The sequence below is a fragment of the Ptychodera flava genome, chromosome 10, assembly GCF_041260155.1.
Source record: "Ptychodera flava strain L36383 chromosome 10, AS_Pfla_20210202, whole genome shotgun sequence".
In the NCBI taxonomy this organism is placed as follows: domain Eukaryota; kingdom Metazoa; phylum Hemichordata; class Enteropneusta; family Ptychoderidae; genus Ptychodera; species Ptychodera flava.
Window position 1 is genome coordinate 37,185,220 of NC_091937.1, and position 22,691 is coordinate 37,207,910.

The 22,691-nt window shown below is 37.5% G+C and overlaps 1 protein-coding gene across 1 annotated transcript; it reads right to left on the reverse strand.

Annotated features, from left to right (window-relative positions):
* Positions 1–164: 164 nt before the first annotated feature.
* Positions 165–21,758, reverse strand: LOC139142689 (uncharacterized). The gene is made up of 9 exons (XM_070712752.1): positions 21,575–21,758; positions 12,736–13,036; positions 12,092–12,179; positions 10,733–10,849; positions 9,883–10,032; positions 9,392–9,526; positions 6,070–6,270; positions 4,848–4,925; positions 165–2,206 (listed from the first exon to the last, which is right to left on the reverse strand). Exons 2-9 carry the CDS (start codon positions 12,985–12,987, stop codon positions 2,067–2,069), a joined length of 1,161 nt encoding a protein of 386 aa, XP_070568853.1. The 5' UTR covers positions 12,988–13,036; positions 21,575–21,758; the 3' UTR covers positions 165–2,066.
* Positions 21,759–22,691: the final 933 nt, after the last annotated feature.

The window sequence follows — 22,691 nt, forward strand, 5'->3', positions numbered from 1 at the left end:
CCTTCTATCATAAATATTGAGGTTGCCATGTGAACTTGGAATTTCCGGATTTCTCTGGAACATGTGGTGTTCAGAGTTTACAGTAACTGGACACGTTAGTTTGATGGTGCATCTTAACTTGGCACGTGAACGTGTAATACAAAAGAAGAGTGGACACGCAAGATACCTTACACACACTTGACAAAATGTTACCAGTAGTACAGCTTTATTGGTCATCTCCTAACATCAACAGGGAACTTTGTGAAACGCTCAGTTTTGTCAAGTCATCCAAAACTCTTTTAAATTCTCACCCAAGGCAGAACCTACGGCATTTACTGTAGGGTCTTCCGAAAAATGTGCAAAGAGGAGCCTTATATGTATAGCGTTGCAAGTTGTATCACGTATAAGAATCAGCTTGCGACCCTCCAACGTGATTAGTGAAAACAAACGATTTACTGTTTGCTAGTATTGGGGGCGCTATTCAGTAAAGAGTTTCCCTCGCCTCCCGACCAGAAGACACTTGAAGCTATTCAAACATTTTCTTCTTCTAGTAACCAAATGCAAGAGTTACAAAAATATCTGATTCTAAAATACAAAACATCAGAGTTAGAAGATTATCTCAAGTCAATAAAGTCAAAAACACCTTTTGCTAAGATGTAAGGTTCCATTTGACCTTGACAAAAATCACCATTTTCTGGAATGTGTAATTGTTTCCATGCAGCACTATCATCTACAGTTATGAATAATTGAAGCATAATCTGTACTTCTATACTCTGGTACAGGAACAAATATTCATCACAAAAAGGAAATAAATTATAAATTATGACAATTTTATAAAAGTAGCACCATAACTTGTTAGAGCTTGTAATGAGTCTCACTGAACTCAAAGTACTCAGAACATAATATTGTTCTCCTTTGTGTTGGGTTCTGTTGGAAAATAAGATTTTAGACTCTCTCTTTCTACATATATATAGTTATGTGAAACAGTCATCTAAAGCTAAGAATGATTAAGTATAATCAATATATTACACTCTAGCTAGTACATGGAATATCTATGTAACAGAAAGTAAACAAACTATATAAACTACGTAAATGTTATGCAAAAAAAGTAACTTTCAAATACTGGCAGGGTGTTTGTTGAGTTGTCAAGTATAAACTGGAATTTTATCTGTGAGGTAGACTTTGTCCTTGGCTTTGTATTAATTTGCTGATAATCCATCATGATCATCAAGATCAGCTTGATATCAAATTAACACGTACACTTGTTGGATCAGGCTTGTTAAAAACCAAGAAAACTAAAACTACAAACTTCTACACCATACTGATGTCATTTGACTACTGACTGTGAAGCCATCGCTATAACTACTATCTTATTCTTGAAATTGTGACATTATGGTATTCATTTACAAAAACAAATGTATTAATGAATTATTTAACATTAATTAATCTAACTATAACTAATTATCAATGGTTATTATCAATTAACACAAAATACATGGTATCTACCAAATACATTAGAATTACAATTTCTCTTTGTTCAATGTCAGCAGTAAGGAAGTCATACCATAACTGGACCAAACAAAAGATAAGTTTTAATACGTCAAAAAAAGTTGGTGGCAGTGGTTTATACTGAGGAAGTTCACAATGCCATCACTGCTAGGATGCATGGCCATTGAGAACCAGTTCACTCTGTTAACAGTACTAAATCAATGCATGTACTCATACAACAACATTTACAGCGGTAAAATGTATAAACCCTTTTTACCCACAGACTTTGATATGTTTCAATTGTTTTCAATATGTGGGGATGCGTCTCCATTCTTGACAATGGGGTGCACAGTTAAATAAAGGCTTATGACATTCTAGTTTTATGCACATAGGTGTTTGCATCCACATGTGATATGTGTGTGCTAAGCGTTTACATTTGTGTGACTCAGTATGGTCAATATATGAATACATGTATGGCTGGATGAATGGCAGTGTAAATGTAGGTCAGTAGATATAGATGAATGGATGGATTTTTGTAACTTGACCGCCCTGAAATGAACTCAGCGGGCTTTTTCTGTCAGCGTAACTTCAGCAGATTTTCACCATTGTTGGAACGGTGCCATCTTTCCATGATAAATCTTCACAGCTGCTTTCTCATCACCACTCAGCTCAGCCCAGAAGAAGCCTTTGATGCCGAGGAAACCCTCCCTGTTGATTTTCTTCCTGATATCCGAATATCCTGTCATGAAGATGCAATTCAGAATGTTTGATACAGTGCTGGGTAAAAGTATCTGGAGACACTCTGTGTGTGTGTGTGTGTACATATTTATATATATCTTCTCACAAACGTGTGCAGGCTGGACCAATTTAATGATTCATCAAAATTGTACTTTTACAGGCAAACAATGTGTAAAATTAATAATTAGAGGTTATTTAAGCAATAAAGCACACCCAACGATGGTAAACCACGAGATTTTGACCAGTTCACGACATATACATGTATGCATGAGCAATCGCGAGTGGATATATGAAGTTTCAACATATTATTCCCATATTCAGCTACCCAAATATCCTTGTTCTTCAAAACCGTTCAAATGTTTATGTAGGTAATATTGCATCATAGGCAGTAGAGCTGCAGCCATCTTGTTTGTTTACTTTGTTTACTATAAAATTGCAAATGTAGTTCAGGAACACGCTAAAACTGATGATGTTTATCATCAATATCTCGACGTTTACTGGAAATATCACGGCTGATATAAAATGGTAAACGTCACTGGGATGGGGTGACATGGGCATGGGCAGATGATAACACAGTTCATAGATAAAAAAATAGCGTCAATGACACTGTAGCTCCCATCCTGGACTATTTAGTGTTTGTTCTCTGGTCAGATATTTGAACATGTGTGAAAGGGGTAAAGTGCATGAAGTGAAAATACTTAAATGAAATGTACTGGAGACAGTGAAATATGTTTAATGTAATTATTCAGAATATAAAATGGAAAAAATACAGAATTAGATATATCGAATACTGTGATACAACCATTAACTCAACAAGTCATTTACAATGACATAGTCCCCACTTGTAATAGGAGTATTAGTCTTGATGGGGCAGGAAAATGTGGTCATTAAGAAGTATCACTGGAGTGTATATGTTGAGATCTATGGGCACATAGGTCTATGTCGTTGTTCCCAATTTGAAACACATGAGGCATGTCTAAGTTATGGTTCTAAATCGGGAAAAAAGATCAGACCTCTAGCAGTATTGGCCAGCCAAGAAATACATATTCGCATAATAAATGAGGTACAAGATATGACATCTTAAGGTCTAATATCCTATCAAAATCAGAGGGTATAGAACTTGTGGTTACTGAAATATGCATATATATGTATAATCAAGGTCAAAGGTCATCGAGGTCACATGACATTTTGAAAAAAAAATTATATTGCTAATTAATCCCTATATGCCAAAAAATCAGATCTCTAGCTCTATTCGCTTGCCCAGAATTAGATGTGTACATAATTAGTGAGCGTGTGTTGTCATAAGGTCTCCCATCCTACTAAATACAAAGGACATAGCACTTGTGGTTACTTATTTATTGACATAAACATATATTTTAGGTAAAAGGTCATCGAGGTCACATGACATTTGGTCAAAAATTTCTCTCCTATAGTTATCCCTATATACCAAAAATCAGACATCCAGCTCTATTGGCTCGCTCAGAATGAGATATGCGCATAATTATTGAGGTACAATATGTGGCGTCATAAGGTGTCCCATCATACCATACATGAAGATTGTAGCACTTGTGGTTACTGAGTTATGGACAAATATGTATATTTGAGGTCAACGAGGTCACGTGACATTTTGTCAAAAAAATTGATTTGCTAAGTTATCCCTATATACCAAAAATCAGACCTCTAGCTCTATTGGCTCGCTCAAAATTAGATATGTGCATAATTAATGAGGTACAATATGTGGCGTCATAAGGTGTCCCATCATACCATATATGAAGGGTGGTAGCACTTGTGGTTACTGAGTTATGGACAAATATGTATATTTGAGATCAAAGGTCATCAAGGTCACATGACATTTTGTCAAAATATCCGAGATATGTGCATGAACGGATGGACTCACGGATGGACGAACAGACGGACATGACCCAATCTATAAGCTCACTGGACTTCAACCGTGGGGACTAAAAATTGTGTCACTGCATCCTTTTTGCAATATGAATACGATGAGAAACTAAATTTTTATTTTTTGTGGCCTTATACATGGGAGTCTATGGAGATCTGCCTTATACATGGGAGTCTATGGACGTGTAAACTAAAAATATGCAAATTTCACCACGATTTGCTCAAATTTGGGAAAGGTCACTCCTATGCACTTCCATACCAAGTTTCAAATCAATCGGACTTGTGGTTTCAGAGCAGGAGATTTTTTGACCAAAAATGGAGAAAATTACAAAAAAATTCATGAAAAATAGCAAGTCCAAGATACTGACCCAAGATGTGCACAATCATTTCATGTCAGCCAAAGTACTTACATGCTAATTTTCATGTAATCTGCTCAGTGGTTATTGAGTTTTTTTATTTTGACTGTTTTTACATTTTTTCACTTAATTTGCATATTTTTGGCAATGACAACTTCATTTGAACAAAATGACATCTACAGCCCATCATCCATGTACACACCAAATATCAAGATGAAATGTACAGCGGTTTTGGAGTTTTTGATGTTGACGGACAGACATACAGACATACAGACATACATACATACAGACGCCATTTCCCTAGCCTATAAGAATAGCTTCCATTGCCATATATACATATGCATATATGGGAGTGTAAAAATCAAGCATTCTGAATATTCATCATACCTGGCTCTGATTCATTTATGAACACCATTACTGTTTTGTCTTCATTGTAAACCATCATAGCACCAAATGAGACTGGGGCTGAAATACAGGAACAATACTCATTAAATGAGACAACTTTTGGTAATATTTTTATTTTTATCCTCTAAAAAAATACATGGTCTTTTATTACATGCCTCTATGTGAGTGCAAGTCAGTGCATTGATTTGAATAGGAACATCCGGGGAGTTAGCAGACAGCGTTAACGATGTACTGATCTGTTTTCATAGTTATTCAAGTTGGTCCGGTGGAGCCCTTCGACGACAAGGTAGATGCTTAACGCTAGATGTAAAAATCCATGCGCGCACTGCTATTTTGACTTTTGTTAAAATCTGTTTGATGCTGGTCGATAATGGTAAAATTGTTTGAAAATGCCCTGCATGAAACTAAATGTCATATAGTGCTAACTGTGAAGCGGCATGTAATAAAAATATTATTGCCTGAATACATGGGTGTATGTGCCCTCACAGCAGGAGACAATTTGCTCTCCTTGCGTCCGGCAAATTGTCACCTGCTCTCGGGTACATAAACCAAAGTATTCAGGCAATAATATATAATATTTCTCAGTCTCATAAGTGTGCTAGAAGACTAAGTAACGTGTTAATAATGTTACAAAATGACACCATGTTGCTTTACAATGTGCCTCATGAACTGATATTCAAACTCTCATATTGTTATGATATGGTCCACTCCTGGTGAGGGCTCATTTTGAAGCTCTTAAAGGCCAGGGACTTGATCCCCGGGATCAAGTTTGTTTTAGTCTGTAAGAGGATTATGGAGTGTCATAGCCTTTTGTTTTCCATTGAAATTGTAATCTGTAAGTAGATTTCCCTGCGAGACAATCTGACGCTGGTAAAGGCTCTTAAAGTAAGTACACATTAAAGTGTTCTCAGTTTTGTCAAAAACAATCAATTACTTTTTTCCTCATTAAGTTCACACAGGGATAGTGGCCATGTTGAATTTCAAATATAGGTAAAACGTTTGCTAATTTGTTTCTACACTACACTAGTACCAAAATTTGCATGGTGAGCCCTGATTTGTATTTGGTTTGGCAAGAGAATGGATGAAAATTTGAGGAGAAATTTTGTTCTTTCGATTTTGAGGCGTCTACTACCGTCATACACAACCTAAATGAAACTCACCACATTTACTGAGAAGGAGCGAATGTAGATGAAAGACTACTTACAACCATCAGGGGCACCACTGGAACCTCTCATTGGAATCTGCACTTTGACCACAAAACGCTTATTCATCAGGAATCGAGACCTCTTCTTGGCGTCATCTGTCTTATCGACCAAGTGCATGGACACTCTGGGTTGTAGAGAACCAAAGACAGCAGACATAGTTGTGCAAAAGCCAGAGTCTATAGGGTAGGCCAGGACGTATCCTGTGGAAGGACAAAATGACATACATCTGGTAAGTAAACTCAAATTTACCGGATATCAGTGTTTGATCTGGGACCTCAATATAGGGGCCATTGTGGGCCCACTCTCTTCAGAAAAAAGAGGCCATTGGCGAAAAGGGGGGCCATTGATCCCAACCAGCAGATAAAATTGACCCTTGGAATTATTGATCAAAGTAAATTTGCAATTCATTTTCTAAAAGGCTAATAATGAAGAAAGGGGATGGCCTGGCAACACTGGCAAAGACAAGATTCAACAGTGTGTGCTGACGGAGTTGACAAAAAAGTGTGTAGCTGTAAATGTTGAATTTTTTTGTATTTTTTTGTGTGTGTATCAATCAACAACAGCAGTTTTCTATTGAGCTTTGAGTTATTTGCCAGGTATTCAGTTTGTCAACTCTGTTGTAGTTATAAAGTAAATCCTTATTGTTCACAATTTAATTTAGATTCAAATGTCAACAATAAACAATGCTAGAAATAGAGTGGATATACAGACTTTGTTGACAAACTTGATTTTTGGAGAATTACAAATGGCCATTTTGATACTCAGAATAAAAACACTGAAAGCAGCCTATCAAAAGTGACACCTACTGTCCCTTGAATCAAACAATATAGAGTTATTGAAGTGATTGGCAGTTTATGGACAAGAAGGAGCTCTACAAAGACAGACTTACAGGTGAGTTAACATTTAATAACAAACTTTTATTTTTTTATTTTTTTCCCTTATTTGAAGTGTTTTCTCAACTCCATACTGCTGGCCAGTGACGATGTTGCATATTTTATTGCAGACATACCATACATCAGCTTCTGGTACAGATCATATCATAATACAGTTTTGCTGGTCTGAACAAGATGAAATTAGTGTTTTGCAGGTACAGTAGGTAAAAAATCTTTGTAAACGTTCTGATTTCAGTTCATTAGTGTCCCCTATTGCTGAGTAATCTCCTTTCCTTTGATTCACGCCATATGCCAACAGCTCCGTCAAACTCAAAGTTTTCAACTGGTAGTCCATTTATGGATATTGTAAAAACTTTGTTGAGTCTGTCACAGCTTAGTCTATTTCTGCTAGCAGTTTTTGTGTTGTTCTGAACTGAGAAGCCTCGTTCACAGTCGGCAGTTTGCACTGGGAGTACAAGTGCAATACTGGCAAGGCTAAGTAGATTGGGAAACATCTCTCCATGATAGCTATGTAGTAACTTCTACAAAGTTGCAGGTTTCTCCCTAGGATAAGCCTCCTGTAATACCAGGTCCTTCACAAGAACCCACTCTCTTTGTGTTTCATCTGCATCTATGATTGGTGCCACCTTGCTGTCGTCATCTAGTTTGTTTGTTTCTTTACAGATGCTGCAAAACATCCCATTGTCTTCATAGCACAGCCAGTGCCACTTTGATAGCCACTTTTCCCTGAAGAGAAGAAAATATGATTTTTTTTTATTGGGCTATAAACACTGAAATGCCAAATCTGATTTCAATAAAGATTTTACCCTAATATGCAACATTCCTTTATTACTTTTAAGTAAAAAGTAAAGGAATAAAATAAAAATTTGAGGTAAGTAAGTGGAAAACATAATTACAAAAATGTAAAATACTAGATTTCTGTATCAAGAGAAATAGTAAACTTAGATGGAAAACACACTCAAACATCGACTGAGTGTGTCCTTTATCTCAGTTTAATATTTATCTGTATACAGTGTACATGCACATCTAGTATTTTATAAATCTTACATAACTTCAAGTTTAGAGTAAAGGAATAAAATAAAAGTTGAAGGTTCACAGTAAGTGAGTTGAAAAAATAATTATTTGTAATAAATGTGAAATATTAGATGTGCATATAATTGAGAATATTAAACTGAGATAAAGAACAGAATTACTCTCTACTCTATTTGTTTGATGACAGAAATATGAAATATCTAATATCTTTTAGTATGACTGGACACTCAACGTGGCTGCTACGTTGGTACGTGAGTCACAACCAGATTGCACACAAACAAATAAACAACCGACTTGTCCTCAGAAACTCACAAACTGTTTGCTGTAAAAACATAACCATTCCATGCCACTTTACCACTCAAGAGATTTCAAATAATTAGTGACAAAAATGCTGCACACTGATACCAGCCTCGGCAACTCAATCGTGTAAAATAACTATAATGTATAATCATTGCCTGCTATTTGATCATAGTTTACTACAATCTGCAAACTACTGTAAACTTGTATTCACCTGCTGGGTATGGTTTGGATGCGAACAGACTTCTTTCGAAACGGTAGCATTGGTCTCTGTGTTAGTTTCTGACCCTTCCACTGTTGTACGATGCGTTGTACATGCTTCATAGTCGGGAGTGGTTGAGGAGACAACACATCTAGACGGCTTTATCAGAAAATCACTCAATAGCCGCTGACCTTTCCCTATATGGTATGGCCTTTTGTACACGTCCCGTTGAAAGGCCTTTTTTGTACACGTCCCGTCGGAAAAACGTCATCCATTAGTACTCCGTCATTGTCGCCAAAACAATTATACCACGTTACGGTAAATCCATGTATTATCATAGAGCATGGGCGTAAAACATAGCGGCCTGGCGGCGAAAAGTTACCGGTCACGGCCTAAAAATATTGCGCCCAAAATGGCATCCCTATCTGAAAAAATAGCGCCATATCTCATTTTTTTGCGCAAAATGCGCAATGGTGCACTCCAGATCAAACACAGGGATATTTGAGTTTGTTAATGTGTGTGTGTGTATCTTTGTGTTGAGGGGGAATGACAGAATTTTCCGTGACTCATAACATTTGAACTCTTTGAAGAAATTTTTTGAATTTCTGGAAGCTACTTTGTGTAAGCCCCAATACCAGTGCATGTCACATGTAAAATTTGTTGCATGAAAGGGAACTTTTGTGATATGAGTCAGTGACATGAGTCAGCTTAGTTTAGAAGGCTAACCAGTTTTGCAATAAAATCATATCCTGATGTGACTGTTTGTTAGTTAGGACTGACTTTGCTCCACTGATGAATGTGCCCGAGACTGCTTGCCTACATACATACATGTATTTGAAAAGCAGAACCACACGACACATACTACAAGCCAACCAACACGGTAACAGACAAAAATACCTCGACAATCTTCCTTGTGGCCCCCTTCTTTCCAGTGCAGGACCTGGCATTCTTTGCGGCAGTACATCACGGAATGGCATCGAGCACACTTCTTCAGATTGCTGTGCTCACTGCCGCACCAGGCACATGAAGCATCTGTGATGGAAGCAAGTGAACAGGTTAAACCAGGAATTTGAATGAACCATGGTACAAACAAAACCATGAAAATCCTCAAGACTGCTGAACATATGCTATCCAACTGAAAAATAATGAAATCATGGAGGCCTTGAGTGTGTTTGAGGTGATTTCTCATGCATGGCAGTGCTATTGACCCTGTGACCTTTCCGGAAGTGGTGAATTGTGTACTGAGTTAAGAAAAGTTTAAAAAGTACTCGGCTAAACCAAAATTTAGTTAATAACAATTGGAAACTGTAGGAGTATATCCTGTTTGTGAGACACACGTATCCTTTCACACTTGTTGTAAATATATAACTTCACAGATCTCTGCATACCTTTCCGTTCCTTGGCTTCATCAGCTTTGCGGTTTGCCTTGTGGAGTAGTTTCCTGGTTTCCTCGTCTTGGCAGAGATCCAACGGCGTGGTGCCTTCATCGTTGGTGGCTCTGGGGTTGGCGCCATGTTTCATCAACAGCTTCATGCAGTCTTAGTGATCAAAATAAATTATATGCATAGAAATTGATTGGTAACCCTTATCCTGCCAATGCACCGTCAGGTCAAGTTGGTTAGAACTTGTTAAGCAAAACAAACATCATCATGTCCCGTATGATGCATTTTAGCAAAATATTAAATATTTGAAAGCCCCTGAAGACAAAGATACTGTAAACATGATTTTATGCACTAAAGCTGTTAAAACAGACCAAGCCAAGAGGATGAAACTACATCTGGTTGTGGCTAAATACTGCTTTTTGACTGACTTGGCATAAAGGGAAAGTGATGCTGTCTGGCAGGAAAATGCCTTATTAAAATATAACTTTGGGAAGGAAGAAATTTTGAGAGAAAAGGGAAAGTTTGGTCAAAATCAATTGTTTTCAAGAAAATCAGGATGTAATGTACATACAGTAAAAGGAAATATATAGGACATTTGTAAAAAGGTATAAAAACAGTAAACATGAAATTCCAGAGTTAAAGAACTGATACTGAGATTTAACGATATTCATACATGTAATATCCTCAGTGACCCTTGTCCTGACTGTGTCATAGGTCACTGCAAGGTCAAACTAAATTGGTTGAAAGTTAAACGTCCCTGACTTGACATTATACTGAAAATCACAACAAAGTGTATTTAACACTGGACAAACGGCCAAAGATGTGTGTCAGCAGATCTGGTTAAAATCATGCTTACCTACATTACCCTGCAATGCAGCACCATGCAGGGCAGTGACTCCATCCTTTGTAGCGTGCATAACATTTGCCTTGTGTTCTATCAAGCACTTGCTGATTTCCACATTCGGTGCTCTGCCTATGGGCAGACAATAAATTGTCAGAAAGAGACTACCTGTACACACAGACAACTTGTATACAAACAGACAACATGTATACAAACAGACTTGTATACAAACAAACCACCTGTATACAAACAGAATACATGTATATAAGCAGACTTGTATACAAACAGACAACCTGTAAACAAACAGACTTGTACACAAGCAGACAACCTGTATACACACAGACAACATGTATACAAACAGACAACCTGTACACAAACAGACTTGTATACAAATAGACAACTTGTATACAAACAGACAACATGTATACAAACAGACATGTATACAAACAGACAACATGTATACAAAAAGACATGTATACAAACAGACAACACGTATACAAACAGACAGTCAGTATACAAACAGACACATATACGAACAGACAACATGTATACAAATAGACAACATGTATACAAACAGACAACATGTATACAAACAGACATGTATACAAACAGACAACACGTACACAAACAGAAAACCTGTATACCATCAGATATGTATACAAACAGACAACATGTATACAAACAGACAACTTGTACACAAACAGACAACATGTATACAAACAGACAACCTGTATACAGACGACCTGTAAACAGACTTGTACACATACTGACAACATGTATACAAACAGACAACATGTATACAAACAGACAACATGTATACAAACAGACAACATGTATACAAGCAAACATCTTGTATAGGAACCAGACAGCTTGTATAGTAATGAATAATCAAAGAAGCAAAGCGAGAGAAGCAAAACTTAAATCCTATTTTCTCTGACTCATTATTTTATTGCAGAATGAGTCGTGGGGATTTTTTCAGATGTTTGTTTATTTACAATACTTTCTAGTCTTCTGATTGTGTGGACTTGTCTATGCAGTTTTCATCTAGACAGGGGATAGGTGAATTCCCCCTCTGACATGTTGGCACCCCTAGTAATTTGTCAGGAGGGACCAGATCCCATGAAATGGTGTCAGTCACATCTTAGAGATTCAAGTAGAACACATGAACTGGTGAAATCCCCCTAAATTTTCTGGTTAGGGGGAAAATTCCCCCTGTTGATGCCATCCTGGATGAAACACTATGTTTCAAATATTAAAAGTTTCTGCTTGAAATGAAATACATCTTGCAACACATGTTGAAATGACAATGCAATATTCCTGACATGAAATGTTTGACTGTGATAGCTTTAAGAAATCAGTTCAAATCTCTCTCACCTGTTGCATAGAATAAGGGTGTGAATCCACAGCGATCTGTGATGTTAACTTTGGCGCCACATTCCAACAGAATTTTAACCGACTCAAGCTGCATTGCAAATGAACAAAAAACACATTTGAGCTATTGATAATTTCTTTAAAGGGGAAACAACTACATTTTGATGACATTTTGATGATTTTCGTTCTTGACAACAAACACGTCTTTTTACTCTTCTTCCTTAGAGACATTGAAATACAAAGCATGAGTCTTGCCAACACAGTCTGCATACACTGTGATCAGTATGTGATGTTAATGTGGATGAGTGAGTTCTAGTCAGGAGTAAAATAAGTCGTCCAAAGTTTGGAACTAGCAAAACAAACCACCCAATATTTGTGACAATAGGTGACTGATACCGTAGGTTGTGGGTTCAAACCCTACTGAAAACACCGTTATTTCACTCCATCACAGATAATCAAGTCTGGCACAGAGGCAAAAATGTAGAATCAGAATGTCATAATGAGGCAAGTCTCTGCAGTACTTTTGACATTTTGTCATTGTTCATGTATCTTGGACACCGTAAAATTTCATACAGAGATGTTTTGGAACATGGACCTCATAAAGTTGGCTCTCGCCCGCTGCAAACAAAATCAAATTCAAAACTTACATTGCCAGCCGCTACGGCCCAATGCAGTGCTGTCATGCTGGTGCCTGCGTCTTGCTCATCGATGTCCAACTCACCAACCATCCGTCCCATCTCAATGAACTCCTTGAAGAAAGCCCCCTGTTCTTGCACACAGGCCAGGACAGCAAGATCTGTGGTAGGCTGCGCAGGGTTCTCCGCTGAGAGACCATAGTCACAGTTCTGGTCCTTGGAAGCTGGTTTGGATTTTTGTTTTGTCTTTGTTCCCGTCGACATGTTTCACGAACAAATCTTGATATTCTGAGTTGGTGAGAACCAAGATTATCTGCAAAGAAATGGATGACTGTAACCAAGATTATCTGCAAAGAAATGAATGACTGTAACCAAGATTATCTGCAAAGAAATGGACGACTATAACCAAGATTATCTGCAAAGCAATGGACGACCATAACCAAGATTATCTACAAAGAAATGGACGACTGTAACCATGATTATCTGCAAAGAAATGGATGACTGTAACCATGATTATCTGCAAAGAAATGGATGACTGTAACCAAGATTATCTGCAAAGAAATGGACGACCATAACCAAGATTATCTACAAAGAAATGGACGACCATAACCAAGATTATCTGCAAAGAAATGGACGACCATAACCAAGATTATCTGCAAAGAAATGGATGACTGTAACCAAGATTATCTGCAAAGAAATGAATGACTGTAACCAAGATTATCTGCAAAGAAATGGACGACTATAACCAAGATTATCTGCAAAGCAATGGACGACCATAACCAAGATTATCTGCAAAGAAATGGACGACCATAACCAAGATTATCTACAAAGAAATGGACGACCATAACCAAGATTATCTGCAAAGAAATGGACGACCATAACCAAGATTATCTACAAAGAAATGGACGACCATAACCAAGATTATCTACAAAGAAATGGACGACCATAACCAAGATTATCTACAAAGAAATGGACGACCATAACCAAGATTATCTACAAAGAAATGGACAACCATAACCAAGATTATCTACAAAGAAATGGACGACCATAACCAAGATTATCTGCAAAGAAATGGATGACTGTAACCAAGATTATCTACAAAGAAATGGACGACTGTAACCAAGATTATCTACAAAGAAATGGACGACCGTAACCAAGATTATCTACAAAGAAATGGACGACCGTAACCAAGATTATCTACAAAGAAATGGATGACTGTAACCAGATTATCTACAAAGAAATGGACGACTGTAACCAGATTATCTACAAAGAAATGGACGACCCGTAACCAAGATTATCTACAAAGAAATGGACGACCATAACCAAGATTATCTACAAAGAAATGGACGACCATAACCAAGATTATCTACAAAGAAATGGATGACTGTAACCAAGATTATCTACAAAGAATGGATGACTGTAACCATGATTATCTACAAAGAAATGGACGACCATAACCAAGATTATCTACAAAGAAATGGACGACCATAACCAAGATTATCTACAAAGAAATGGACGACCATAACCAAGATTATCTGCAAAGAAATGGATGACTGTAACAATGAAAAGTTGAGCGAAGTTCTGGCTGTCCATTACTTATAGAAATATCATTATTTCAAAATATGTTTTTTCTGATACCTGAGAATAGACAGAAACAGTGAATTTGGACAATTTTAGCCTAGTCAGAGCAACCTGAGCAAAGATATGAACTAATATTACATAACAAATGTAAGCAATGTGGTTTTGATACAGAAGGGGACAGTGTTTATAGGAAACTCAAATTTTACAATATTTTTAGGTCTGTAAGTTTATGTGAACGACCAAAAGTTTTCACCATCTTATCTTGATTTTCTTAAAATCTTAAAGTTTTAAATGTTCCCCATTTAAGCAAGCACAGCCTGATATGGTGGCAATTTTGAATTTCAAACATCCATTTATTTGGGGTAATTTGTGTTATGTAAATTGACCCCCGACTATTATTCTTGATTATGAAGGTGACTGTTTTGAATTTCCTTGTGGGAAGTGTGAGTAACAATTTAACCCTTTCACCACCATGGTTTGGTCCAAACCCATTGTTATCAATGGTGACTGTGGACCTGTGTACAGGGAATTGGGGGTGAACAGGTTAAACTTTCTCTTTGAGGTACTTCGTATCTTATCATCAGATGATTTCTTTACAGTAAACATGACAAAACGTTGCTCATTTGAATATGACTAATGCAATGTACATTTAAAAGTTGTACCAGAAACTGGCTGATAACGGGATATAAATGAAATAATCAATTGGTGCATTCATAATATAATTGCCAACTAAATGACATGCCTAGACTGGCCCCAAGTCACCTGGCTTTTCAGCAGTTACTGGCTGGCCAAGCAAGGCGTTCACCACGTGATCTCAGCACCAGCCTAAAACCTACCATGACAGTCTGTTAAAGTTCATTCCTACAATTTATTCTGTTTGATATTTATATGCATATGCCCACAGACATGGAGAAAGTCAGTATAACAATTTCCAAAAACAGGTTTAAAATTACTATATCCATGAATGTACACAGTATATTCAGTGGCAGCTGACAACGATCTTGGATATCAAAGATGACTACAAAGATATGCATGTTTTTGTTTGTTTGTTTAGGCCAAAGCATGGAAAACACATGATAGTATGTGACACTCATCAACACAGTTATTTTGATACCAAAGCATGGAAAACACCTGATAGTATATGACACTCATTGACACAGTTATTTCGATACCAAAGCATGGAAAACACCTGATAGTATGTGACACTCATTGACACAGTTATTTCGATACCAAAGCATGGAAAACACCTGGTAGTATGTGACACTCATTGACACAGTTATTTCGATACCAATGCATGGAAAACACCTGGTAGTATGTGACACTCATTGACACAGTTATTTCGATACCAAAGCTATGGAAAACACCTGATAGTATGTGACACTCATTGACACAGTTATTTCGATACCAATGCATGGAAAACACCTGGTAGTATGTGACACTCATTGACACAGTTATTTCGATACCAAAGCATGGAAAACACCTGATAGTATGTGACACTCATTGACACAGTTATTTCGATACCAAAGCATGGAAAACACCTGATAGTATGTGACACTCATTGACACAGTTATTTCGATACCAAAGCATGGAAAACACCTGATAGTATGTGACACTCATTGACACAGTTATTTCGATACCAAGCATGGAAAACACCTGATAGTATGTGACACTCATTGACACAGTTATTTCGATACAAAGCATGGAAAACACCTGGTAGTATGTGACACTCATTGACACAGTTATTTCAATACCAAAGCATGGAAAACACCTGATAGTATGTGACACTCATTGACACAGTTATTTCGATACCAAAGCATGGAAAACACCTGGTAGTATGTGACACTCATTGACACAGTTATTTCGATACCAAAGCATGGAAAACACCTGATAGTATGTGACACTCATTGACACAGTTATTTCGATACCAATGCATGGAAAACACCTGGTAGTATGTGACACTCATTGACACAGTTATTTCGATACCAATGCATGGAAAACACCTGGTAGTATGTGACACTCATTGACACAGTTATTTCGATACCAATGCATGGAAAACACCTGGTAGTATGTGACACTCATTGACACAGTTATTTCGATACCAATGCATGGAAAACACCTGGTAGTATGTGACACTCATAGACACAGTTATTTCGATACCAATGCATGGAAAACACCTGGTAGTATGTGACACTCATTGACACAGTTATTTCGATACCAATGCATGGAAAACACCTGGTAGTATGTGACACTCATTGACACAGTTATTTCGATACCAATGCATGGAAAACACCTGATAGTATGTGACACTCATTGACACAGTTATTTCGATACCAAAGCATGGAAAACACCTGATAGTATGTGACACTCATTGACACAGTTATTTCGATACCAAAGCATGGAAAACACCTGATAGTATGTGACACTCATTGACACAGTTATTTCGATACCAAAGCATGGAAAACACCTGATAGTATGTGACACTCATTGACACAGTTATTTCGATACCAAAGCATGGAAAACACCTGATAGTATGTGACACTCATTGACACAGTTATTTCGATATCAACGCATGGAAAACACCTGATAGTATATGACACTCATTGACACAGTTATTTCGATACCAAAGCATGGAAAACAACCTGGTAGTATGTGACACTCATTGACACAGTTATTTCGATACCAAAGCATGGAAAACACCTGATAGTATGTGACACTCATTGACACAGTTATTTCGATACCAAAGCATGGAAAACACCTGATAGTATGTGACACTCATTGACACAGTTATTTCGATACCAAAGCATGGAAAACACCTGGTAGTATGTGACACTCATTGACACAGTTATTTCGATACCAAAGCATGGAAAACACCTGATAGTATGTGACACTCATTGACACAGTTATTTCAATACCAAAGCATGGAAAACACCTGATAGTATGTGACACTCATTGACACAGTTATTTCGATACCAAAGCATGGAAAACACCTGGTAGTATGTGACACTCATTGACACAGTTATTTCGATACCAAAGCATGGAAAACACCTGGTAGTATGTGACACTCATTGACACAGTTATTTCGATACCAATGCATGGAAAACACCTGGTAGTATGTGACACTCATTGACACAGTTATTTCGATACCAATGCATGGAAAACACCTGGTAGTATGTGACACTCATAGACACAGTTATTTCGATACCAATGCATGGAAAACACCTGGTAGTATGTGACACTCATTGACACAGTTATTTCGATACCAATGCATGGAAAACACCTGGTAGTATGTGACACTCATAGACACAGTTATTTCGATACCAATGCATGGAAAACACCTGGTAGTATGTGACACTCATAGACACAGTTATTTCGATACCAATGCATGGAAAACACCTGGTAGTATGTGACACTCATTGACACAGTTATTTCGATACCAATGCATGGAAAACACCTGGTAGTATGTGACACTCATTGACACAGTTATTTCGATACCAATGCATGGAAAACACCTGGTAGTATGTGACACTCATTGACACAGTTATTTCGATACCAATGCATGGAAAACACCTGATAGTATGTGACACTCATAGACACAGTTATTTCGATACCAAAGCATGGAAAACACCTGGTAGTATGTGACACTCATTGACACAGTTATTTCGATACCAAGCATGGAAAACACCTGGTAGTATGTGACATTCATTGACACAGTTATTTCGATACCAATGCATGGAAAACACCTGGTAGTATGTGACACTCATAGACACAGTTATTTCGATACCAAAGCATGGAAAACACCTGGTAGTATGTGACACTCATTGACACAGTTATTTCGATACCATGCATGGAAAACACCTGGTAGTATGTGACACTCATTGACACAGTTATTTCGATACCAATTCATGGAAAACACCTGGTAGTATGTGACACTCATAGACACAGTTATTTCGATACCAAAGCATGGAAAACACCTGGTAGTATGTGACACTCATTGACACAGTTATTTCGATACCAATGCATGGAAAACACCTGGTAGTATGTGACACTCATAGACACAGTTATTTCGATACCAATGCATGGAAAACACCTGGTAGTATGTGACACTCATAGACACAGTTATTTCGATACCAATGCATGGAAAACACCTGGTAGTATGTGACACTCATTGACACAGTTATTTCAATACCAATGCATGGAAAACACCTGGTAGTATGTGACACTCATAGACACAGTTATTTCGATACCAATGCATGGAAAACACCTGGTAGTATGTGACACTCATTGACACAGTTATTTCAATACCAAAGCATGGAAAACACCTGATAGTATGTGACACTCATTGACACAGTTATTTCGATACCAATGCATGGAAAACACCTGGTAGTATGTGACACTCATTGACACAGTTATTCGATACCAAAGCATGGAAAACACCTGATAGTATGTGACACTCATTGACACAGTTATTTCGATACCAAAGCATGGAAAACACCTGATAGTATGTGACACTCATTGACACAGATATTTCGATACCAAAGCATGGAAAACACCTGATAGATAGTATGTGACACTCATTGACACAGTTATTTTGATACCAAAGCACACAGATTTCTTCAATGTTCTGTCTGATAACACTTGCAAATTCAACTGCACATGATTATACAGTACCAACTATTTGGAAAAACTCTATCATCTGCCCTGTTGCCATCAAATTTGAAACCCACTTCCCTGAATGATTATCGGCCAGTAGCTTTAACATCCATCGTTCGCTGCCAACTTCTAAAAGACACAAATCTATATCTTGACCCGTACCAATTTGCTTACTGACGCAATAGAAATACAGATGATGCCACAATCACACTGTTGCATCACATGTACACTCATCTCGAAAAGCCAGGTGCATTTGTGCGTTTGTTGTTTATTGATTTCTCATCAGCATTTAATACAATTCAATCCAATCTCATGGCACAAAAACTTCATTAATGTCAACCCTAGACTTATTCTTTGGATGGTTGACATTCTTGTAAATCACTCTCAAAGGGTTCGCTATGAGTCAACCTATTCAATCTCTCGATCCACCTTTACTGGAGCTCCACAGGGTACTGTTCTTTCCCTGATTCTATTTACACTTTACACAAATGATTGTCATGGTAGTGAATCTACTCCACTTGTCAAGTACTCTGATAACTCTGCGTTAGTGGATTTATAGAAATCTGATACCCTCTACTTTAGTAAGTTGAAAATTTTCAAAATGGTGTACAGAAAATTATCTTGATTTGAATGTAAAAAAGACAAAGGAAATGGTTATTGATTTCAGGACAAAACCAACAGTCATTCCCAGTCTTTTGATAGATGATGTTGCAGTAGAAAGGGTGCCTACATAAAAACATTTAGGTATTATCTTAGACAACAAACTGAATTTTAAAACACACATTGATTTCATGAGTGTCAGTCCAGGATTTATTGCCTTCAGAAGCTCAGATCACTCAGTGTCAATTCTGCAATCTTCAGTCACAAACGTTTTATCATAGTTTTATTTCGAATCCATGCTAACATTTTCATTTTTAGGCTGGTTTGGAGGTTTGAGTTTGTGTGGCAAAAGCATTGTAGGTAGAATTGCGAATATATGTAGCAAGTTTGTTGATGGGCGACAGTTAAACCTCAGTGATCTATATATCTGACGCATGAAAAAGAAGGCAGAAGAGATTTTAAATGATCAAAATCACGCCTTCACTAGATTTTATGAGAACCTGCCATCAGGCCGTCGTTTACAGGTTCCAAAGTGTAGAGCTGTGAGAACGAAGCTGCGTTTTATTCTGAATTCAATTTCAATTTTAAACAAATCAAATTAGGGTTATGTCAAGTTTTTCATACTGTTTTTACTTTTTGGTTGTTTTATGTACTATGTTATGTTTTAGTTCTATAACCTTTGTGTGTATTGTGTGTTTGGTGTTTAGAACTACATGTAAATTTCTCTAGAGGGGATAATAAAGTAATCTGAAACTGAATCTGAATCTGAATAACCTGACTGAATCATTTTCTGAAAGTGAAAGATGAATAACATCAATATAGTACCATTATCACATTACATTTTGACAGAGCCCTTTGCTTAACAGCAATTATATGGCAGATATTTGATAATTGATCAAATTCTGATTACACAAGGTAAGCATAAAGTTGAAGGTAGGAGGCAAGGGGGTCACTCGTTGAAATACACACAAACAAGTGTCTTGGATTAATAGTAGGATTATTTTATCACAATACTACACAACAGGTATATCTACACTTCTACTGGTCATGTGATTACCCCCTAAGGCACTGCTGGCAGACTAGCTGATTATCATAAGTAAATAAAGCTTGCTGGCTATGAGGGAAAACATGTGACCAAACTACAACACTAACCTAAGGACTAAGGTCTACAACAAAGAAAACAACCCCCCTAGAAGTTACTTACAATCCCCAGCGAAGCTACTCCTATTCCATCAAATATGGAGAAAATGCTCAAATAATTGACTCGCTGCACTGTACAGATAGAGATGGAGGTATGAAAAGTCTCTGTCTACCTCCATGATTAACACATATTGTTTGTCATTCAGACAAAGATTACACTAATAGTAGATAAGTTGGAATGCTTTTGGTTACATTTCCTGTCTCAGTCCAAGCATGGTTACTCTATCTATGGTGGTAGCTACATCCATGCTCTGTAACCGTGGTCCAAGCATGGTGGTAGGGTCTTGTTTTACCTCCACGGTCCAAGAATCTCCCTCCTTGGTCTGTGGTGTCTAAGCACGGTTCCTCTATCATAGGGACCTTGGTCCGAGCAACGAGATGTGGACACTACAGCAGCGCCATCATCGAAAGGTGCCGCGCACCTGGTAAACTTGCGTACATATTTGTCCACGGCAAAAGTACATCTATTCCTCTACCAACACTGTGTGTCTTGCGATAAATGCGTTCGCCTCGCCACAAATATACGCTTACATGCAGAAAAGATTTACAAATTTTAAAACTTGCACATACTTAAAATGAAATATCACCTTCACGGCTCTTGACTGTTGACATCCACGGCTACACTTACTAACTTAGTAGTTCAGATTTGCAAAAACTGCATAAATCTGGAAGTTTGACTGGTGGTATACTTGCCCTAAGCATGGGCCCTTCTGGCTTCATGTTCGAGTAACACAAACTTCGAAATCCATCATTCTATCTATCATATGTCACGTGTACGGTACCGCAGAATTGACGGATATAGGCTTTGCAGCATACTTACCTTAAAACGTTTAACTACAGCTTTGTGTATTTGTAAATCTCACTGAGATAAGAGAGTAGATTTTGTTAAACTGACAGTATCCCCAATTCTGCGGACACAATTCACGAGAAGATTCTTGTTGCACACTTTCCTTGGCTCGTACGTGCTCAGCTGAGCTCTGTCGTTCCCTCACAACTTGACCTTTCGCCTCTGGGAGCCTGCGCACTTGAAGAACAATAGATTGGTTTATAAATTAATGTTGATGGCGCTATATTGTTGCCTTTGCCTCCGTATGGAAATTTTTATTCTCCGTCGATGTTTCATCACAGTCCCTCGGTTTCAGCAATCTCGTTTGCGGCAAAGATTCTCCTAACATTTAGGAGAGAACAATTTGATTTCGGGGGAAGGGAGGCTGGAGGAAATGGATATGGCAGCAGATTTTCCCGCCACTGTGGCAGCAAGTTTTTTTATAATGTCAATCTTACATCAATTTTTTCCACCTGTCGAAACAATGCAAAGTTTTTTTCTTCATGATTACCGGTTTTTAATATGCGGTTCTTGAGTTAATTTGACGTCACTGGTTAGCAACTGTACATCTAAAAATGAATAGTATTCTATGTGAGCACAAGACAGATGACATAAAGTTAGAGGACAGAGATTGTGTAAGGGAGCCTTCAGTAATTACAGGGGTGATGGGTCGGGGGAATTGGGGGAGGGTCACTTTTTAGAAAACAGTTCAAGGGGGAGGGTCACTTTTTATAAACCTATCTTGGGGGGAGGGTCACTTTTGACAGAAGCTGATTTTATAGCCAAAACTTTGATTGTCCGTGTGATATTTCCTGAAAAGGAAATCACCAACAAAATATGTACACATTATCCACAAGTTTCACAAGCAAAGAAGACACCTTGAAAAGTTAAAACTGATAAAAGACAAGCAACAAAAACAGGTGGAAAAGTGCATATCAATTATCAAATGTACATAAATGCAAAGATATTGTCAGTTTTATATTGGAAAAAATTGTGCATAGTTCTCTCATAGACTACCATGTACAGTAAATCAACTTTTCAGTGAAATTCCAAAATCAAATTCCTTGCACAACCATGGACTTATAACCACTCTAGTTTAATCAAAAACATT

What these genes read in the sequence shown, in the direction of transcription:
- LOC139142689 (XM_070712752.1), bottom strand. Translation starts at nt 12,987, where the DNA reads ATGTCGACGGGAACAAAGACAAAACAAAAATCCAAACCAGCTTCCAAG. An exon ending in GGGCCGTAGCGGCTGGCAAT is followed by an intron (nt 12,180 to 12,735) that starts GTAAGTTTTGAA and finishes TTTGCAATGCAG; the next exon opens with CTTGAGTCGGTTAAAATTCT. An exon ending in CAGTGGTGCCCCTGATGGTT is followed by an intron (nt 4,926 to 6,069) that starts GTAAGTAGTCTT and finishes CCTGTATTTCAG; the next exon opens with CCCCAGTCTCATTTGGTGCT.